We start from the raw sequence: 22,809 nt of genomic DNA on the forward strand, positions 1-22,809 counted from the left end.
ATCATGAGAAACGCTGGGCTGGAAGAAGCACAAGCTGGAATCAATATTGCTGGGAGAAATATCAATAACCTCAGATATGCAGATGACACCACCCTTATGGCAGAAAGTGAAGAGGAACTAAAAAGCCTCTTGATGAAAGTGAAAGAGGAGAGTGAAAAAATTGGCTTAAAGCTCAACATTCAGAAAACGAAGATCATGGCATCTGGTCCCATCACTTCATGGAAATAGATGGGGAAACAGTGGAAACAGTGTCAGAGTTTATTTTTGGGCTCCAAAACACCATAATAAACCCCAAAATGGCACTGTGAAGAAGACTGTCGATCACATACTAATTAGTTGGGTTGACCAGGATTTCCCTTGTTTCAGCATCTGTGAACTGGAGATAACAATAGCGTCTACCACATAACACTCAATGTGGTAAAAGGGAACTCTTGTAGTCAGTGCTTGGCCTATAGTAAACATTCAAGAAATGCTGACTGCTGTTGTGTTCTTGCTGATATTATTACCCTTGAGTTAGGGCCAATAGAGAGATGATTTTATTCTCTTTTCTACAAAGGCTCACACCCAGGGACGGCTCTAGCTCTTTACCTTCCTGGAAACCCAATTACTCAGCAATGCTCATGCCAACCCTTTCCAGCTGTTGTGATAGCAAATATCTTCCAACTTGTGATTCATTACACAATGCATTATCACTCATAAACTGGCACAGAGCTGGTGCTAACATTCCCGACTGGTCTGACACTTTCTCTTCAATTTGCGTTAAACCAAATTATTAGGCAAAGAGGACAAAGAACAAGTCAAATGAGCAGAATCCATTTACAGTGGAGTCATTACAGTAAGGTCCTGGCAGAGGATGGAGCGTCGGAAATAGAGACATGCAGTAACTTAAATACATGGGATAAGGATTCATTTTTTCCTCTGAAAAAAGTAATTTTAAGGCCTTGAAACAAAAAAAAAAAGGTGTCATTACTGTTGCTGACCCTCAAAACCATTTCAAGCTTTCCTCTAGTCCTTCTCTTCATTATTTTATGCCGCTGAGTATGCACATGTGGAGTAAAAATTGCCCAAATCGGTTCTCATACATTGTGATATTCTTGTAAAATCTTGGAAATAGCTCCCCTCTCACTTCAACTGAAGTAAGGAAAGGAATGGTCAATTTACAGATCTGATTGCCAATGCACCTCCCTGGGAAAGTGCCAGCTACTGAAACCGAGGGCTAGCTCATTTACTGTTTATTTTCAAACCTTCTAAAATACACCACGAGCTTTGAGTACAGGGACTAATTTAAATGTAAAGCGATTTACTGGCACGCTGGTACACAGAAGTAGGCTTTCAACATTATTCATATTCTGAATGTGCTAGAAGTGTTATTAATTAAAGAACAAAGGAGAACGTGTCTTTCAGCTATTTAAAATACAAAGGCATTGCTGCTTAAGAGTGTCTCAACAGTCATATTTCCAAACAATGCAAGGACATCCTCAAGCAAGTTTACCTGTACCAATCAACACCTACTTATGAACATACATGGAGAAGGAAATGGCAACCCCCTCCAGTATCCTTGCCTGGAAAATCTCATGGACAGAGGAGCCTGGTGGGCTGCAGTCCATGGGGTTGCAAAGAGTCAGGCATGACTGAGCACACTTACCACTGCTGCTAAGTTGCTTCAGTCATGTCCGACTCTGTGCTCCCCCCGTCCCTGGGATTCTCCAGGCAAGAACACTGGAGTGGGTTGCCATTTCCTTCTCCAATGCATGAAAGTGAAAAGTGAAAGTGAAATCACTCAGTTGTGTCCAACTCTTCTCGACCCCATGGACTGCAGCCTACCAGGCTCCTCCATCCATGGGATTTTCCAGGCAAGAGTACTGGAGTGGGGTGCCATTGCCTTCTCCGAACACTTACTATGAACATACAAACATAAGAAAGCAAGTTTCTCTAGCAGTGAATTCAGGGGGTCCCAAAGGGACCCTTCTGCTTAGGACTCCATTGTGAGGAATTCTTTCAAGTCTTCCCCCACCCCACCACTCAACAGAAGAAAACTGACATATTCCCAACTCCTGGCACAAGCTCATGCTCCATAGATGTCTGCTAATCTAACAAATCTATTAGCACTTGAATATTCTCAATATGAGAGGGCATTTGAATTAAACAGTTAAAGCAGGACCATTTCGATAGAACCCACGTGAAATTCTTGGTCCAATTTGGCAAAATCAAAAGCGACTCTATGGATAGCTTGCCCATCTAACAGACACTGGCATAGACCTCTGTTTCTATGACAACGATCAATCATGGGCACCATGCAATAAAACAATGGGATTCGGTTCTACTTCCTCCACTTGAAAGTATCTCAGAGGCATCAATATACAATATTCTTAGATTTTTCTCTTTTCCTATAAAATTAAATAAGTGTTGCCAACTGCAAAAAAAAAAAGTTTAATATGTGGACATACTTTTTAGATACACAGTGGCTGAATCTGCCAATTTGAGACGAAATGCAAAGTGGAAAACATTTCTGCTATAAAAGAAAACGATGTTCCCAACCAAAAAAAAAAAAGGCCAACATGCCCTCTTTTCCTTTCCCAGCCTACCAATCCCAGAAAAGGCCTGAGAAATACATAACTTTATTTTTTCCGTGGGCTATAGCATCATCCACTGACAAAAACGAATCTTGTACTGCTTCTCTGCGGCCCACTTATTTCAAAGCTTATTATTTTCTTTCCCCATTTGGAGCTCTAACTCCAGAGATAAGAGTTGACCTTCCCATTCAAAAAAGGTTCCTGATGATGGGCTCCCTGGCTATTGTGTGGCTGTTCGCAAAGCCACGTCCACCCTAAGTGGTGTGCAGTCAAGGGCAGCTGACAGACGAATTAAGTAGAATAAGTCTCCCCAGGCTGCATGGAAGAAAACAACTCCAGTTCTGATTACTAGGTGATCACTTACCCCATCCACTGTGGTGCTTCTCAACAGCTGGGTCTGTGATACCAAAGACCCTCAACCACTAAATTCCTAGGTATGCTAGCTAGAAATTATTTCCAAAAATTGTCCCTCCATTTCCGGCATGCATTAAAAATGTCCCCGTATTCTTCTGGACATTTTCCATGATGAGAAATTTCTCATGCTTAGGGACTCACCCTGACATCACTTAATGACTTCTAAGCATCCCCATGGAAGCTATCCAGAAGGACCATGAGGAAAATATTAAATGTGTTCGGCCCATGGAGAGGAGCACAAATATGGACTCTGCAGCAACCATGTACATTAAACCCTCCCTCAGGATCAGCATTTCCGTGGTGACCGTTCAGTCTCCCCTGCATCTCTTAACTTTCATTTATTCTCCAAACAGGAAGTCATCCATCGTCCACACACAGGCAGGCAGCCCACCGTGGCCAGATTGCAGGGGGCACTCATTCACACTAATGGACTGCCTGCTACCCAGAACTCTGCTGATGGCAATCATACCTTGCCACCTGACACTGAGAGGATGCAAATAAAACTGCTAAGTCAGCTAAAATGAATGTCCATCTACTGAGTAATAGCCTGGGTTTTTCAGCTTTAGGTCTTCAGATTCGGATGCTTCGTTCATACTGTCCAGTCACCTGAGCCATGTCCTTCCAGCTTTCATGTGAATGTGAGTCCCATGAGGATACTGTTTCGATTCAGCAGTAGGTCTTGGACGGGGCCTGAGTGTTTGCATTTCTACAGGCTCTCTGGTGGCATTGCTGTTGCCATCCTCTGAACACTCCTGGTAACAAGGTTTTAAAGAACACGAGCGGCACCAGTGAGGTGGGCTCGATCCCTGGGTCAGAAGATCCCCTGGACGAGGGCGTGGCACCCCACTCCAGTATTCTTGCCTGGAGAATCCCATGGCCAGAGGAGCCTGGCGGGGTTACAAAGAGTAGGACATGACTGAGTGACTGAGCACACGAAGTATACAACTGAGGAGACGGAAGGACTTTCTACGCCTGTTTTGTTGTATAACTAGTTACTGGTTCCCACAGTATTACTGTGAAACAGCATCAGTCTCCCCCCTCTTTTTTTTTTTCAAGATAATGCTTACCTTGAGTTGTTTTCTTCCCAGGAGACTTATTTTAAATAAAATATTGATTTTATCTTTCCACCTTGCCAAGATAAGTTTAGTTTATAGTTTTCTAAGGAGAGAAAAAGAGAGAATAGAAAGATCTCTTATAGGGACACTCCTAGCCCTGTAATTATGTGATTCTACGTACCAGAATGTAAGCCATGAGCTAAAATCAAGAAACATCATTTCATAAACATTAAGCATCTAATAAGGGTAGCGTGCTGCAGTCCATGGGGTGGCAAAGAGTTGGACATGACTGAGCGACTGAACAACTAAAAGGATAGCACTGTCTCCTTTCTCCAGGACGCTGGTCTTGTGTTCAGAGCTGTAACACAAGCAGATGGAGCACAGACAGAGAATTTCTGGTGTTTTTCCCTCAGGGAGACACTTGTAAAGGATCATGGTGACTGAGCTCCAACTGACCTAAAAAGCCTAAATGATCTGGTATTTATGAAACAACAGGAGACTTATTTAATCAGACAGGTTTTGAAATGTGATTATAAGTTTTTTTCCAAGAAGTCTCTAGGCAGGGCAGCTGGATTCTGAGATACTTTAACCTCCAATAACCAACTACACTGAACAACAACTCCAGAGTCACGACACCACAGAATGTCTGCCTCTCAATCTGACTTTAGAACCCTATAACTCGGCCATAGTCAGAACCCAGCTGGGAGATGGTCTGCTGATGAATTACCAGAGAAGAAAGCATCCTGGAGAACTCGCCTTCCAAGGATCTTACACTGGGCAAGAAAATACCACAATCAGAGGAGGAACGGGCTCAAGACATCTTCTCACATGAATGTACACAGTATCATGTGAAATTATAAAAGACACCAAATTGGATTCAGAGTAGGATCTGAATTATTTTTTAATGAAAAAACAAAAATCAGGGCAAATTATCAACAAGAGCCATCTTGTTAATGAGACTGTAGGTCATTTTAATTTATCTTAATATTTTCCCACTTGCTCCAAAATTCTTTACAACAATCGTACCTTGATCTTACCATGGAAAAAGCCAATTAGAACTTAAATCTCCCATCTGTCCTTTTGTTTCTATGGAATGTTGTTTACAACACAGTTCATATTCAAAATCAGATTTTTTAATTTCCATTTAATTTCTGAAACTGTCTCCTTTTATTTAATTTAGTTTCCAGGATTTAAACTAATCAGAAAAATCTGCTGCGACATATTGTACTCAGCCCTGCGAATGCCCTTGAACACTGTAGGTTTGCGTCTGTGCAGTAATTGGGCCAGATGCTCTTCAAGCCAGTCTCTTATTGGCCTATCACCAACTTTGAAATCCACAGAATGTATCGATTAGCTCTTCTCTTTATGCTCTGGACGGCCAAGGCGATGTCAGGAAGATTTCAAGCAATTTTCCAGACTGAGACAGTGAAAATTTTTGAGCAGAGTATCTATTGTTTCCCCATGTAATAAAAGTCCTTTCAACAGAGAAAATGCTCTAAAATTAGCAGACGAGTTTTTGTTTAATTATCCTAGAGTCTTTAATGAAGCAGGTGTCGGAGCTAGAAAACAAGAGCCATGATGAGCCCCTTACAATCTGTGGTTTCAGTGCAGACGGCAGCACCAACCTTGAGTGCTAAACAGAAGCACAGCCCGGGTGAGCAATCAGCTCCTAAATGGCCAGGATCTGTGCCCTGCAGAACACTGAACTCGATGAGCTAACGCCAAAGGGGTGCTACTACTAAGTCGCTTCAGTCGTGTCCGACTCTGTGCGACCCCCTAGACAGCAGCCCACCAGGCTCCCCCGTCCCTGGGATTCTCCAGGCAAGGACACTGGAGTGGGTTGCCATTTCCTTCTCCAATGAAAGTGAAAAGTGAAAGCAAAGTCGCTCAGTCATGCCCAACTCTTAGCGACCCCATGGATTGCAGCCTACCAGGCTCCTCCGTCCATGGGATTTTCCAGGCAAGAGTACTGGAGTGGGGTGCCATTGCCTTCTCCGACACCAAAGGGGTAGGTCATGGCAAACCAGCCAAACGTCTAATCATTCAGTCATTTCTTGAACAAGCATTTACCAGGGCAGGCCCTAGAGGTTCAGAGGCTGACAGGGCACCTTCCCTACCCTCATCCTATAAGTTCTGAAATGAGAGGTGGGCACCTCAACTGCCAACAGGACAGTGTAATCAAGAACTGTGCAGCTATCTACAATGGACTGATGGAGCCCCTGGAGAGGGAGCTGTCAGTTCTACATGGGGAAATCAGGAAATGTTTAGACAAGGCCACCTTTGAAATAATCTTGAGAAATAATCAGGTTCTTGCTTTTCAGAGTTGTGGTGATGATTCATTGTGATGGACAGACATGCAACAACTAGCCCATGGCACTGGGCATGGGGAAGGTGTTCAGCCAATGGCAGCAATAATAATGTGAATATTACTGTATGAGTGTAGTGGTTTGTGAGTGAGTTTAATGACTGGTACAATTAAAGAAGAACGGGAAGAAAATAATATCTAGGCTACATTCACAATCGATTGACAATAAACGGAAGGATAAAAACAGAACCATCAGTAGTTTCATTACAGCACAGATAATGGAAACAATGCAAAATCATCAATTCCACACCAATAATATTATACAACTATAAGTGTCCTGTACTTTTAAGAAAGCCTGGAATTTGAAGACAGCAGGCAGAAGGGCTAAATATTAATAGTTATATAGGACTTACCTTATGTCAAGCCAGGGCTTTATATATTAATACCTATTTCTCAGTCAATTATCCCACCAATATTATGAGGCATGCTGTTTTTATTGCCATTTTAAAGAGAAAACTGAGATTCTGAGTTTAATTGACTTGACAAAGGCCACGCAGGTAATGCATGGTAAAGTCAGGATTGGATCTTATAAGCATCTCAATTCAAATTCTATGCTCTTTTCTTTATATTGGGTTGCCCAAAAGTTCCTTATGTTTTTTTTTCCATAAGATGGCTTTAGTAGCACTTGTGAAGCAAAAGTGTTGGTCACTCAGTCGTGTCCGACTCTTTGTAAACCCTGTGGACTATAGCCCGCCAGGCTCCTCTGTCCATGGAATTCTCTCCAGGCAAGAAGACTGGAGTGGTTCTCCATTTCCTCCTCCAAGGGATCTCCTCGACCCAGGGGTCGAATCTGGGTCTCCCGCACTGCAGGCAGGAGGACTCTTTACTGTCTGAGCCACCAGGGAAGCTTAGCTGTCTTTAACTTCATTCAAAACAATTTTTTAGATTGTACTATGGCAGCTGTCACATAGGCGTGCATTTTAAAAAATATATCAGAATTGGTGAATTTTTGCGTAGCCATTTGAATATTGAAGATAGAAGAAAAAAGCAACATTTTCAGCATATCATGCTGTATTATTTTAAGAAAGGTAAAAAAACAACTGAAATGCAAAAAGATTTGTACAGTGTCTGGAGAAGATGCTGTGACTGATGAACATGTCAAAAGTGGTTGGCCAAGTTTCTTGCTGGAAATTTCTCAATGGACAATGCTCCGGTTGCATAGACCAGTGGAATTTGACAACAATCAAATTGAGACATTAAATGAGAACAATCAACGTTATGCTATGTGGGAGATGGCCAACACACTCAAAATATCCAAATCAAGCACAGAAAATCACTCGCATCAGCTTGGTTATGTTAATCTCTTTGATATTTTGGTTCCACATAAGTTAAGCAGGAAAAAAAAACATATTTTGCATTTTGCATGTGATATTCTCTACTGAAACGTAACAAGAATGTTCTGTTTTTAAAACAAATTGTGACGGGCAATGAAAAGTATAAACCGTACAATAACGCGGACTGGAAGAGATGGTGGGGCAAGCAAAACGAACCACCGCCAACCACACCAAAGGCTAGCCTACATCCAGAAAAGGCGATGTTGTGGATATGGTGGACTGGAAGAGAGTCCTGTAACACGAGCTCCTTCTAGAAAACCAAAGGATTCATTCCAACAAGTACCGCTCCCAATTAGACTAACTGAAAGCAGCACTCAATGAAAAGCGTCTGGAATTAGTCAACAAAAAATGCATAATCTTCCATCAGGATAACCAAGACCGCATGTTTCTTTGACAACCAGGCAAAAACTGTCACAGCTTGGCTGGGGAGTTCTGATTCTTCCACCATATTCACCAGACATTGCGCCTTTGGATTTCCACTTATTTCGGTCTTTACAGAATTTTCTTATACGGAAAAAAACTCAATTCCCTGGAAAACTGTAAAAAGGAACCTGGAACAGGTCTTTGCTCGAAAAGATAAAAGGTTTTGGGAAGATGGAACTATGAAGTAGCCTGAAAAATGGTAGAAGGCAGTGGAACAAAACGGTGAATATGTTGTTCAATAAAGTTCTTGGTGAAAATGAAAAATGTGTCTTTTTATTTTTACTTAAAAACCAAAGGAACTTTTTGGCCAGCACCATGGAGCATTTTCATGTGAACAGACACATTTACAAAGGTAGATATGTTAAGTAGTTATTATTAAAAGGTAATTTTATTTTTTAAAGCAAGTTTTTCTTTGTTATTTATTTCTCAAATATTTATTTATTCATATATTTGGCAGCACCAGGTCCTAGCTGTGGCCTGCGGGACCTTTTTTAGTGGCGGTGTTCGAGCTCTCAGTTGTGGCCTGCGGAATCTAGTTCTCTGACCAAGGATGGAATCTGGGCCGCCTGCACAGAGTTGTAGCTACTGGTCCACCAGGGAAGTCCCTAAAGGGTAATTTTAAACAGTGAGTTCCCTCAACACACTCAAAATGTAATTGTTTTCCAAAAACAATTTACCTTTAGCTTTTCAGGGATATAAACTACCAATAGTGGAGTACCTAAGGCAATGCTAAAGTTGTCACACATTATTTCATTTAATCCTCACAATAACTTATACCGCAGGCATTACCATCAGTCCCATTATGCAGATGAGAAAACAGAGGAGTATCAGAGAATTAAACTTCCCAGTGGGAGGGCATATTTCACTGTGACCAGCAGTATAAGGCAGACTTGACCACAAGATGGTCAGTTTAGAACTGTGTGTTTGATATGAGTCTATAAAAACTGTTTCTCTTCTATATTATATCACTGCATACATCTACACTTATGTGACAACATATGCAAGCATATTCCCTCATTACAAGTAAATTCAATATATACTACAGGATTTTTAACTAACCACTTAAGTTTCTCATCTAGGCCTGGAAGGAAGGTTTCCAGGCCTGCATGAGAAACTGGATCAAGCTGGATTTTTCAGACTGAAATCTGAGCTCAGGCCCAGCTGATGTGAAAATCCAAGTACCTTCCCTCATTCCAACATACTCCCTCAGGGCTGAGGAAGCTCACGGGCCAACTCAGACTCCCAGACACTGCAAAAGCAGAAGTCAGCACAGGTGATCCCAAAGGCCCCTCCCCGACTTGCCAAAGTGCCCCCAACATGCCCAGCACCCCCACCGGAGGGAGGGCTTCAGCACATCTTCAGCTCAACAGGGGGCCACTGGGGAACTGGAATTCATTTGACAGCAAACTGGAATTCCATTTCCAGAAAACCGACTTTTGCCCAGACCAACTGAAGCCTTAAAATACACACCACAGCAGGCACCCGTAATTAATTACACCGTCAGAGGAGCTAAGACTGGAAGACAAGGACTTAACTCTTCCCAACTTGGGGGAACTGAAAGCTACACAAGGAGAGATGTAGCTTATAATCCTGTGAAGTCAATGAAGTGAAAGGCACTCAGTCGTGTCCAACTCTTGCAAACCCATGGACTGTAGCCCGCCAGGCTCCTCTGTCCATGGGATTCTCCAGGCAAGAATACTGGAAAATCAACCAAAGGCATGGAGCCTAAAAAAAAGCATGCTCCATTCTGGACACTTTAATTCCCTAATGAAGTATCGCAATAATTCTTAAGCTCCTTTTTCTGTGAAAACAGTTAAGATTTTCCAGAAGTTCCGACCTCTGCCAAGTCATAAGGATGTCTCAATGCGTGCTCTGAGTTTTTATAGGAAATTTTAATTTGACACTGTAATAACCTAAAATATTTGTATCAACTGTTTTTTTTTTACATCATTTGCAGAAACAAAAAACTAAAAGATATTACATTTACTTTCATACCACAGATAATATGTAAAATCATAACAGTAAAAAATCTATATATCAAGGATGAGGGTTTAAATATGCTTAAGAAACTTAGAGCTGTCACAGAAGTTTTAACTTAAAAGAAAAAAAATTGCTATTATCAACAGCACCAGATAAATCTCTGTTTCCAGTCCAACCAAATCCTTACATCCTAAATTTGTTGCTTTTCATTCAAACCTTTAGTTTTCACATCTTCTAGGCTCATTAGCTGCTACAGCCAAGGTCAGATGTGGTAATAATGTATACCACTTTTTCTACTAATAACTTGTACGGAGAAGAACTATTCTAAGCTGTCTAAACTCAAGAGTGAACCAAATATTTTTTCCCTTCAGATTAGAATTAGGTATTAAAAACCAAAAGAAAAAAAAACAAAGACCACTTTGGAATTTCTGACTGATTGATTCTTATTGATGATATTACCATTTCCCGAATTCCAATAAACTCATATACTAACTACCTAAAATAAATAGCAGTGAATATTATGACTTTATAAGCATCTTTTGGGCTTTATGTTTGTAGCAGGTGAGGGAATAAATGATCAAAAGATACAGAAAAGACACATTATTGACAGCAACTGAGATTTCCTTTACAAGGCAGCTGCTTTGGGCAGAATATTTGGGTCCACCCCCACCCCAGTCAATTCATACACTGAAATTTAACCCCCAAGGTGATTCAATTGGGAGGGGAAATGCTTGGGGAAGTGATTAGGTCATGTGGCAGAAGCCCTCATGAACTGGGTTAGTGCCCTTTTACAAAAGGACCCCACAGAGCTCTCAGCCCCTTTTTAACATATGAGAACACTGCAAAACCAGAAAAAGTAGCTCCTATCAGACCAAATGTGCTAGCACCTTGATATTGGACTTTCAGCCTGCAAGACTGGGAGAAAGAAACTTATTTTGTATATAAGTCATCCAGTCCACGGTATTTTGTTATTACAGCCCTAATGGACTAAAACGGAGAAGACAATGGCACCCCACTCCAGTACTCTTGCCTGGAAAATCCCATGGACGGAGGAGCCTGGTAGGCTGCAATCCATGGGGTCGCTGGGAATTGGACACGACTGAGCGACTTCACTTTCACTTTTTATTTTCATGCATTGGAGAAGGCAATGGCAACCCACTCCAGCGTTCTTGCCTGGAAAATCCCAGGGACGGGGGAGCCTGGTGGGCTGCTGTCTCTGGGGTCGCACAGAGTCGGACACGACTGAAGCGACTTAGCAGCAGCAGTAGCAACGGACTAAAAGAGCAGCTATGATGTCTGTTCTCAGTTTACCATCTAAATCAGTTTAAGAGCACCTCTACTTCAGCTCTTGGTCCAATGTTTTCCATATTAGGAAGAAAATAAGTTATTTACTCACTCCAGCAACGGTGGATTTTACAAAGTGCATGACCTATGTGAAATGCCTATAAGATAAAATACAATATCCCTGAGTAAATTTTTCCTCTGATACTAAATTATATTGTTATTTTCTGTAGATCTTCAATGTCAAAGAGTAGATAAGATGGGAATGTGCATATATCTTCTACTTAAAGAGCAATCTGGTTTCTCATGACTATATTTCAGTGGGGAGAGGAGATCATTGGGAAGAGCCTTATCTATGATCTGTACAGGATAAACTGCCTGCTTAGGCACTAGCTGTTCTAAGACTCTCAGTTGTTTATGTTTCTAAGCCAGAATCCGGTAATCACAGATGCCGAAGACTTAGCAGTTGAAGACAGCCTGATTAGCTGTTCCAAGAAAGGAATCAGGAGACATGCAAGTGCATCTTTTCAGCAAAGCATGTAGGTTTCGGGCTTATTTTAATCACTTAAAAATTAGTCACACTCCAAACGACCTCTGGCTTCGCAGGTGGCGCTAGTGGTAAAGAACCCGCCTGCCAATGCAGGTGACATAAGAGACTCGGTTCTATGTCCTATTGGGAAGACCCCCTGGGGGAGGGCATGGCAACAACTCCAGGATTCTTGCCTGGAGAATCCCATGGACAGAGGAGCCTGGCGGGCTACAGTTCCATCCGGTCACAAAGAGTCAGACACAACTGAAGCCACCTAGCACACAGCGCACAAATGACCTCTGGAAGTAGCTGCCCAGCAGGGTGAGAGAATAACCCACAGAAGAATTCCAACATCCAGACCCTGCAAAATCTTGCAGCCTGCACAGCCTCCCCTGAATATGGAGCAAAGGGATGTGATTTTAACCTTCAACTAGAAAATGCTCTCCGTCCTTCTTTAGGAGCCCTTAATCATTGCCCAGGTAAATAAGGCATGGCTGAAAGTAAGATGCAACACGATCTCTGACCTCCCCAGCTATGGCAGCAAAAGTGCCTGATCATCTGGTTAGCAGAGACCCCCTAAAAGCTGTGTGGAGGGGATGGCGAGGTTGTGGGAACCTTTAATCGAAGCTTCTACGCCGCTGGATAAAGAATGGAGTTGAAATAATTAGAAAAGGTTCACTCACAAACAGGCTGCTTGTGAACCACAACAGCCATCCAGGAAACTGCAGCTTTCTGCAGAATGCCTTCTACGTGGGACAGCATTTCCAATATGCTGATTTCCTGATCTCAGCCGAAAAACCTCAAATAAGCACTGCACAGTGAACTCATGAAAAATGAAAGTGTAAGTCGCTCAGCTGTGTCCGACTCTTTGAAACCCACAGACTGTAGCCCCCCAGGCTCCTCCGTCCATGGAATTCTCCAGGCAAGAATACTGGTATGGGTAGCCATTCCCTTCTCCAGGGATCTTTCGAACCCAGGTCTCCCACATTGGAGGCAGATTCTTTACAGTCTGAGCAAAGGAACTCATAGGCTGGGGCTTAAAGCAAAGCCAAGAGGCTGATGTGCAAGGAGACCAAGTGAAAGGGCCATGTGGTTCACGCTTCTCAGTGCCCATCCCTGGGTACCAGCGGGCACGGGCTCACCCTGTTCCACAGTCAGAAATCCCCGAGTCCCCAGTTTCCTTCCCACAGATTCACTTGTAGGCTGCCTGACGGCAATCTGAAAAGCCATTCCTGCTTGTATATCTTCCCCTCTACCCGTTATCCAAAGCACTCAAAGTATTAATTATTTAAACAATTCTATTTCCTTGCTACAAAAAAAAACCAAAACAAAAACCTTTAAAAGCTTTACTGGGCATTGGGTTTTGATACAAGGGCTCAGATATACTATTAAAAAAAAAAGGCAGACAAGCGATCTTAAGGGTGATGTCCCATGGACAGCATGTGGTCCCCGATGCCACGGTGGGCAGGCTGAGACCCTGGTAGCACAGGGTGCCACCCTACTGTGTCAGAGCATCACGTCACAGGAAGGCTTGGAGGGAAGTGCTTTTTTCCTCAGAGGCTTATCAAGCCATGGTCACAGCCTTGGCTGTTAAAGAATCCCTCCCACAAAGGGAGGGGGGAGATCTGCTAGCGGGGGCAGATTCTCTTTTGAACAAAAAAGATTCTAAAGACTCCTAGGGTCCATGAGGAAGGAAGCTTTGTTCCTAATGGGAACCCAAGCATAAAGTCTTTATACTCTTCCACTCTTTCACTCTTTCCACTTTATCATCCGATTCCTTTGCAGCTTTTCACGGCTCCTGCTTTGAAGAGAATATGCCCCAACAGAGGCAAGGCCACAATGGTGACCGGGATTAGCCCCGTGAGAAAAGAGCTAGATACGAGAGTCAGCAGGATGACTGAAGCGGGGAAAATTCATAGCAGAAAACTTTCAGATGATATTCCTTGTACAGATTACTCACTTGGAAATTCGTTTTCGGTACACTTGCATCTCTGGTTTTACTATCATCTGCTGTGCTACAGTGGCCATGAGGGCAAGCTCTGGAGAGAAACTAGTTCAGATCCCAGCTCTACCATTTATACCTGTCTGGCCTTGGACCTGTTTTTTATTAACAAGTTTTGTGCCTTAATGGCCTTATCTGTTAAATGGGGATAATAACTGAGCTGTTAGCAGTAAACATGCCAAACGCATGCAAAGCATTTAGAACAATGTTCAATAAAACTATGGTTGCTATTATGATGGGCTTCCCAGGTGGCTCAGTGGTAAAGAATCCACCTGCAATGCAGGAGATGTGGGTTCGATTCCTGGGTCAGGAAGATTCCCCTGGAGAAGGAAATGGCAACTCACTCCACTATTCTCTCCTGGAAAATCCCATGGACAGGAGCCTGGAGGGCTACAGTCCACAGGGTTGCAGAGTTGGACATGACCGAGCATGCATGCATGTTATTACTATAGTTCAAAACAGCTTTCACTTATTTATCAGAGTTGATCCCACCAGCACTCTGTGAAACAGAGGTGATCATTTTATCCATGTTTTATTGATGAATATAATGAGGCTAAGTTAAGTGATTTGGAAAAAAAAAAATTTGTGGCAGAACCAGGATTTGAATCCTGGTCTTTTAACATTAAACTTTGGATTCTTTCCCATTATTTACATGTAAACTACAGCAAAAACTGAAACCCAGCAGGACCCTGCAGGGCCTTACAGGAAGAGACCCCCATGTCCCCTGCCTCTTGCTTTTAGAAAAGCTTTAGCCTCTTAGATCTTCCCCAAGTTTCCAAACAGAATTTAATCAGAGAAGTGAGAAAATGCAGAAACAAAGGAAAGCAGTCATGCAGGGCAAAAGAATAATAATTTAGCCATAAAACAATGTCATAAACCTTCAATCCCTCTTCAAAGACTATAGATAATATCCTAAACCATATTCCTGAGTTGGTTTGTAGACATTAAAGCCCCCACCTAGTTGAAGAAGTTACCTGCAAACTTACCACCAGCACATAGACCCCAGACCAGCTGCAACCAGAAAGTTGACAACATTACCTTCCAAAATACCAACTTGTTACCTCACCACCAACCAATTAGAGGGGTGTACAGGAGCTGATCACACACCCTGAGATCCTCTCCCTTACTTTGCCTTTAAAAATGCTTCCCTAAATGCCATGGGGGCATTGGGGTCTTTTGAGCACAAGCTGCCTATTCTCCTCGCTTTGCCCTGAGATAAACGCTACACTTCCCTTCACCACAAGCCGGTGTCAGTAGATCGTCTTTGCCTCACATCAGGAGATCAGACCTACATCTGGTGCATTAACAAAACAGCTATTACAAAATACAGACACCAGATAAAAATCCTAAAAAGATGAAGACTATTGAGAACATCATGATATCTCTTCTAGGAATTCATTCTTGGAATAAACGCTCAGTTCATGGCAGAATTTAGCATAAATAATTAAAGCTGTTTTTTTGATTCAGTGTGTAACAAATTGGAACCCCAAAGTTCTGAAGCAGGGGGAGAGGAGAAAGATTTATCAATTATGTATTCTTTGTTTAAATTTTATTTTTATGAAAACAGGTAAACTCCCATGTTGAGAAAAATCACCAAAATGCAGATCTTCAAGACAGTTGAGTAATTCATTACAAAGGGAAGGGATTAAGTGTTTAAATGTGAACCTTGCCATCTTACTGCTGCTATAATTTACAAGGCAGCCACGGACTTTTTGATCCCTGATACATGGTGACATTCAGGCTACACCTTCCTAGATCTAGACGACTGGAGATTTTCTCACTAAGATTCCTTATCCACATGACACTTAGGGTAGGTTTTATGAGACAAGCAGAAGACTGGTGAATATAAATGAACAATTGGCAGATCTTCCTTTTTTCTCCTAATGAATTTATAATTTAGAGCATCTGAATGGATCCCTAGGGGAGTAATTTTTTCATGACTAACACTCTCTAGTATTTGCATCTATTTCTAATTCATAAAGTTTGAATGTGTTAGCCTTCAAGAACTTGGAAGAGTCTTCTATTTAATAAGATCAATCTTTTAATTTATGAATCTAGTTTTGACTTTTACTATGTACTCTTTATCCAAATCATTTTAATTATATCTCAAAATAATTTATAAAACGCATGTGGACAGATCCATGATAAAAACTAAGTTTCAATTAAAGATAGTGTCCTGAAAATCATAATCTGAAACAAAAAGACACTGGTAAACTTTGAACGATCAACAAATTTCTCTGTACGTATGTCATATATCAGTGTTCTTTATTTAGCTCACCATCACGGTTCTGTCAAATCCTTGCAAAAGTCCACACAAGACTTCCTTTAAGTTCATCCGAGCAATGCACATTAACATGTCCACTCACCCAAATCGATCGATGTACATTCCACAGCTAAAGAAACCCCTCTTTTCATTTGATTCCAGAAAGTATGTTTTCAATAAAAGATGTATAATATTCTAGAAATATGCCTCTTAAGAGCCATCCAGATGGAAATATTTCATTCCTTAGATATGTACTCAGAAATACATAAACTGTAAATAAATCTTGCTTATGAACATTACTGAGATATAAAACTATGAAATATCATTGAGGTCAAAGAAAGGACTTGGGTTTTTCTCTACTGGTCAGAGTTCACTTGTACACTTCAGTGCTACTCACAGTGATGATAAAGACATAACTACACAACCAAACTGAACACAGATGGCTGAAAAAGCACCACTATGTTAAGCAATTAATAATAGGCAAAGTAGAAATCTCTGAATAATCATTTACGCTTCAGAGGTCTATATTTGTACTTGATTACTAAGGTAATCCTGTGTTAACTCTATCCTTGAACTGGTTGGAGGACAACAGCTATGTTATCTGCTGACTAGATGACTCAAGCCCATCAATATCAGTAGAATGTACATCTCGCGTCCCCATTCAATGCCACACAAACCCCCCAACTCCCTGGTTCTTGCCCATAAAGTCAAGGCCATACCACTGTCACCCCCCACCACCACGTACCTGCTTCCCATCCAGGGTGTAGAGACGTTTCACGACTCCCGAGTCCAGCTTGATGGCGTCAGTGATGTCGGTAAGAACCTGCTCAAAGGAGTGAGCAGTCTTCTTGTTGAGGAGAATCCGGACGGCTTTCCGTGGCTTCACCCCACTTCTGATGATGGTGACCAGCTTGGGCCGAATGAAATCCTTATTCTCCCGCACCTCTGAAGGGCTCCCTTTGGCAGTGGCCAGAGAGGACACCGCCCGCGAAGCCGAGGTGGTCTTGACATTCACCGACCAGTTGGGGTTCACATTCTTGGTGTATTCCAGCTTCTTGAAGGGTTCGATTGAGCCACACACATAACTCTCTCCTAAGGAGGAGAGGGACATATTGAAATTTACACTCAGCTAAACTCATTCCCTCTGTCCCACTCTCTGAATTTTCCTGTTCTCTTGATACTCGGAAGCGAGCATGACTTGTGACTTTTTAAACAATGGGACCATGATTAATAATTAATGAAAAAGGATTTCTGACTTCTAATCTAGCTCTGTCAGCAACAGATTGGTATTCAAGAGGGGAGAAATAATCTTTTCTCCCTTTCTTCATCTTCAGTTTGGTGACAGAAATATCGATGTTGAACAGCCCTTGGAGACACATGAAATTGAATTCAAGATAGAAAGTATTTGGGGGGATTTAGGTATATTTATATTAGGAGAAAACTTCAAAATCAGAGGCACTGACATTCGCCACCTGAGAAAATTTAAAAACAGAAAATGGATCAGAAAACAGCTTCTTAGAATAGCTGTGTAATTTATAAGTTTGATGGGAGTGTTTGCTTAACATTTTGTAAAGTTAAGAAAAATTTCAATAACAAGCAGAATACTTCCATTCCTTTTCTTCCATCTTCACAGAACCATGCACAGTGATCCACACACACATCATACTTGTTTACAGATAAAACATTTTGAGGGTGGTCAACGTATAAACTTTATAAACTGATTTTAAAATAATTACATAAGATGAAAAAGATCTGAGGATCTAATGTACAGCATGATGACTACACTTTATAACACTGCGAACCCATGGACTAAAGTCCATGGAATTCTCCAGGCCAGAATACTGGAGTGGGTAGCCGTTCCCTTCTCCAGGGGATTTTCCCAGCCCGGGGATCAAACCCAGGTCTCCTGCATTGCAGGCGGATTCTTTAGCAGCCAAGGCACCAGGAAAGCTCAAGAACACTGAAGTGGGTAGCCGATCCTTTCTCCAGCGGATCTTCCTGACCCAGGAATCGAATCGGGGTCTCCTGCTTTGTGGGTGGATTCTTTACCAGGTGAGCTACCAGGGAAGCCCCAACACCATGTAGTATAATCAAAATTCAATAAGAGAATAGAACTTCAAAGTTCACACTAAGAAAAATATTTGAGGTGATGAATGCGTCAATTAGATAGGAGGAATCCTTCATATACACACACACACACACACACACACACATAGATATACACATACGTGTGTGTGTGTATATATATATACACACACATTTTACATATGTGTAAAACTGTCATAAGATACACTGTATATATCTTACAATTTTGTCAATCATAACCCAACAAAGCTGAAAAAATAAATGTATAAAGTTAAATTTTTATTAAAAATGATTCCTTAACAGAGACTCATTTAATGAAGATACTCAAAGTTTTTCTTTTTTTTGGCAGGGTCTTCTGCTGCCTTGTCCACTGATACATGCCCAGCACACAGGACAGACCAGCGCCTGGCACCTTGGGGTACCTGATGAATAAAAGAACTATGCACACTCAGACTATTAAATAGATACGGATCACATAAAAAGGTAACACACATACCAAGCAATGACAAATTATAAAATGACTAATTCTACTTATATTTTCATAAACTTAGGTCAGAGCATTTTGAAATTAAAGATTTCATAATGGCCTTTTTTTCTGGGTAAGTCTTTGTAACTGGGAATATGTAAAAATGCTAAAAAGCCTTCCTAATTGCAGGTAAAGTAAGCTAGGGCTAATCCTACACAGCCCATTTACTTTTATCTAAATCCTTGTCCTATTTTTAAATTAACAGTGCAAGCATCCAAGGCCATGGAATAGGTATTCACATAAAAATAACTGAACCAGTGTTTCAAAAATAGAAAAGCACAATTACGCATGTTATCAAACATTTACTTTGCCAATGTTTTTAAAACATACTCCAATGTGTGTTTATGCATTATGTCTCTCTAGTAGTGGTACAAATAGTACAAATTTAGTAAACCACGTTTCTAGTCACTGAGCATTGGAGAAGGAAATAGCAACCCACTCCAGTGCTCTTGCCTGGAGAATCCCAGGGCCAGGGGAGGCTGGTGGGCTGCCGTCTATGGGGTCACACAGAGTCGGACATGACTGAAGCGACTTAGCAGCAGCAGCAGCGGTCACTGAGCTGACTGTTACTGGCTCCAACTATGCTTTTCTCAAAAATCTATGTGGATATCATGGAGAAGGAGATGGCAAACCAGTCCAGTATTCTTACCTGGGAAATCTCATAGAGGAACCTGGCTGACTACAGTTCATGGGGGCACAAAGAGTCAGACACAACTTAGCAACTAAAACAATGACGTGGATATAAACACCACCTCCACGGAGGCTGCAGCAAGAGCACTGTTTCTGCAGGCTTGGTGGAGAGACACTGTGAACGTCACGGTGGGAAGGGAACTGAACTCTAGGCTGGGGACCTGGCCCCTCAGCATGTGACTCGGGCATGTCCGTGCCCTAGTCTTCTCAGCGGGAACCTGTCCACCGGGCAGATGAAGGCTATGCTTGTGGCCACTTTCATCTCACCAGCTTTTAGTGACAATCAAGTTAGACAGGAAAGGTCAAAGTGACCTCAAATTCTAGACTGCTACACAAGTGAGAATCACCCGAGGCTGCACTACACTGACTGTGCAGGAAGCAGGTATTATCCTGTCCAGTGTTCGTTGTTGCTATGGTCACCAGTAGACACAACCTGGAGCCACCTCAGGGTGACGATGCCCCAAGGGTACCCCAACAAGGCACACAGACCTTAGCTTACAAGATGAGTCTTTGCAAGAATTCTGTGCTAATTGGAGATATGAAATTATCTGATTATTTGTTTATGTATTAAACTAATAATTAAAATCAAAACAAAAGGGGACTTCCTTGGTGGTCCAGTGGTTAGGACTCCGCTCTTCCAATGCAGGGGCTGCAGGTTTGATTCCCGCCAGAGGAACTAAGATACCACATATCACACAGTGCAGTCAAATTTTAAAAAAAATCAAAACAAAAATATGGAGTGGTTTACATTTCAACAAAGGATAATTTTTTAACTTTAGGAAAAAAAATAATGTTAAAAGGGAGGAGTTTTAAAGTATTCACATAATAGTATGGAATGGATGTGTTGAAAGAGAAAATAAATACTTTTTATTTTATTTTTTTACATCTTCTTAAACAAACCACTTTGAAAATTTCTGAAAGCATGGCAACTTTGGGAAGGTAATGCTGAAGGAAGGCAGATGCAGATGTAGAGAACGGATTTGTGGGCACAGTCCTGGAGGGAGACAGTGGGGTGAACGGAGAAAGTAGCATCAACACACACACACACTCTCAGGTCAGCCTGAGATGGACAGCCGGTGAGAAGCTGTTGTACAGCACAGGGAGCCCAGTCTGTGATGACCTAGAGGGACAGGATCGGGGAGAGGAGGGAGGCTAGGGAAGGAGAGGATGAATGTAAAATTATGGCTGCTTTGCGCTGTTTTATGGGGAAAACCAACACAAGTAAAACAACAAAAATTTTTAAAGAAAGTAACGCTGGCTTGGTTCAAGCACCAACAGGGAGAGGAAACTTGTGTTTAACCGGTGCTGTCACTTTGGGGCTTCTCTGGCTCATCAAAGACTGGAATAAAATCTTGGGAAAGTGTATGAGACAAGAACTTAATTTAACTGCATTGTGACAGAGACTACGTCTTCTACTGGGGAGAAGTTTGGAGCTTATTAATAAGCTTCTATTAAATTATACAAATATATTTATATTAAATTTACTTGACTCACATTTTGACTCCTTTTATTTTAATCATAACTCCAAACTTCTCCCCAATAGAAGATGTAGTCTCTGTCACAATGCAGTTAAATTAAGTTTGATTGTGCCTTCTGATTTTGTAAAAAAAAAAAAAAAGCTTTTTAATTAATGTATTAATATCATTGATAATGGGAAATTAACAAATGCAATTGTTCTGAATAGGCAAAACAGTCTTGATTTGATTAAATGGCTTTGGATAGCCAGGGTTTAATCTCTTCCTTAACTGGGAATAGAGTCAAGAGATAGATTATATTTCTTGATTAGAGAATCATCAACAGCTTTAGTTTAAGACCTAACATAAGGTATGCATGTTAAAGGCCATTCAAAATAGCAAGATATTGGGGTGTATGTATCTTTTTGAATTATGGTTTTCTCTGACTATATCCCAGGAATGGGATACATACACCTCAACGTTCATGGCAGCACCATTTACAACAGCCAAGACAAGGAAGCAAACTAAATGTCCATCAACAGATGAACGAATTAAAAGAATGTGGTATATTTACACAATGGGATACTACCCAGCCATAAGAAAATGAAATAATGCCATTTGCAGCAACATGAATGGACACAGAGATTAACATACTAAGTCAGCCAGAGAGACAAAATGTTAGTTGCTCAGTCACGACCAACTCTTTGTGGCCCCACAGACTGTAGCCTGCCAGGCTCCTGTGGCCAAGGAATTTTCCAGGAAGAAAATTGGAGTGGGTAGCCATTTCCTTCTCCAGGGAATCTTTCTGACCCAGGGATCAAACCTGGGTCTCCTGCACTGCAGGTAGGTGAGGCACCAGGAAAGCCCCAGAGAGAAAAAGACACATATCATATGATACCACTTATATATGAAATACTAAAAAAAAAAAAAATGATACAAATGAAATTACTTACAAAACAGAAATAGAAGCACAGATATCAAAAAGAAACTTGTTATTATCAAGGGAGAAAGAGGTAGAAGGGATAAATTAGGAGTTTGGGATTAACACATACATACATTCAGTTCAGGTGCTCAGTTGTGTCTGACTCTTTGCGATCACATGGACTGCAGCACGCCAGGCTTCCCTGTCCATCACCAACTCCTGGACCTTGCTCAAACTCATGTCCATCAAGTCGGTGACGCTACAGATCTATCTCATCCTCTGTCATCCCCTTCTCCTCCCACCTTCAATCTTTCCCAGCAACAGGTTCTTCTCCAATGAGTCAGTTCTTCGCATCCGGTAGACAAAGCATTGGAGCTTCAGCTTCAGCATCAGTCCTTCCAATAAATATTCAGGACTGATTTCCTTTAGGATTGACTGATTTGATTTCCTTGCAGTCCAAGGGACTCTCAAGAGTCTTTTTCACCACAACAGTTCAAAAGCTTCAATTCTTTAGCCCTCAGTTTTCTTTACAGTCCAACTCTCACATTCATACATGACTACTGGAAAAACCATAGTTTTGACTAGATGAACCTTTGTTGGCAAAGTAATGTCTCTGCTTTTCAGTTTATTGTGATCCACACAGTCAAAGGCTTTGGCATAGTCAATAAAGCAGAAATAGATGTTTTTCTGGACCTCTCTTGCTTTTTCCATGATCCAGCGGATGTTGGCAATTTGATCTCTGGTTCCTCTGTCTTTTCTAAAACCAGCTTGAACATGAGGAAGTTCACGGTTCACATATTGCTGAAGGCTGGCTTGGAGATTTTTGAGCATTACTTTACTAGCGTGTGAGATGAGTGCAATTGTGCAGTAGTTTGAGCATTCTTTGGCATTGCCTTTGGGATTGGAATGAAAA

General features: G+C 41.6%; 1 protein-coding gene across 3 annotated transcripts in view; it reads right to left on the reverse strand.

Annotated features, from left to right (window-relative positions):
• DCLK1 (doublecortin-like kinase 1) overlaps nucleotides 1-22,809 on the reverse strand; it is a 347,554-nt gene that overhangs the window by 310,089 nt on the left and 14,656 nt on the right. For all 3 annotated transcript variants that reach the window (XM_010835611.1, XM_010835610.1, XM_010835612.1), the window contains exon 2: nucleotides 16,965-17,311. In XM_010835611.1, the coding sequence (XP_010833913.1) occupies nucleotides 16,965-17,311 (347 nt within the window). The remainder of the gene's footprint in view (nucleotides 1-16,964; nucleotides 17,312-22,809) is intronic.

This window comes from Bison bison, unplaced genomic scaffold (genome assembly GCF_000754665.1).
Source record: "Bison bison bison isolate TAMUID 2011002044 unplaced genomic scaffold, Bison_UMD1.0 scf7180017864048, whole genome shotgun sequence".
Classification (NCBI taxonomy): domain Eukaryota; kingdom Metazoa; phylum Chordata; class Mammalia; order Artiodactyla; family Bovidae; genus Bison; species Bison bison.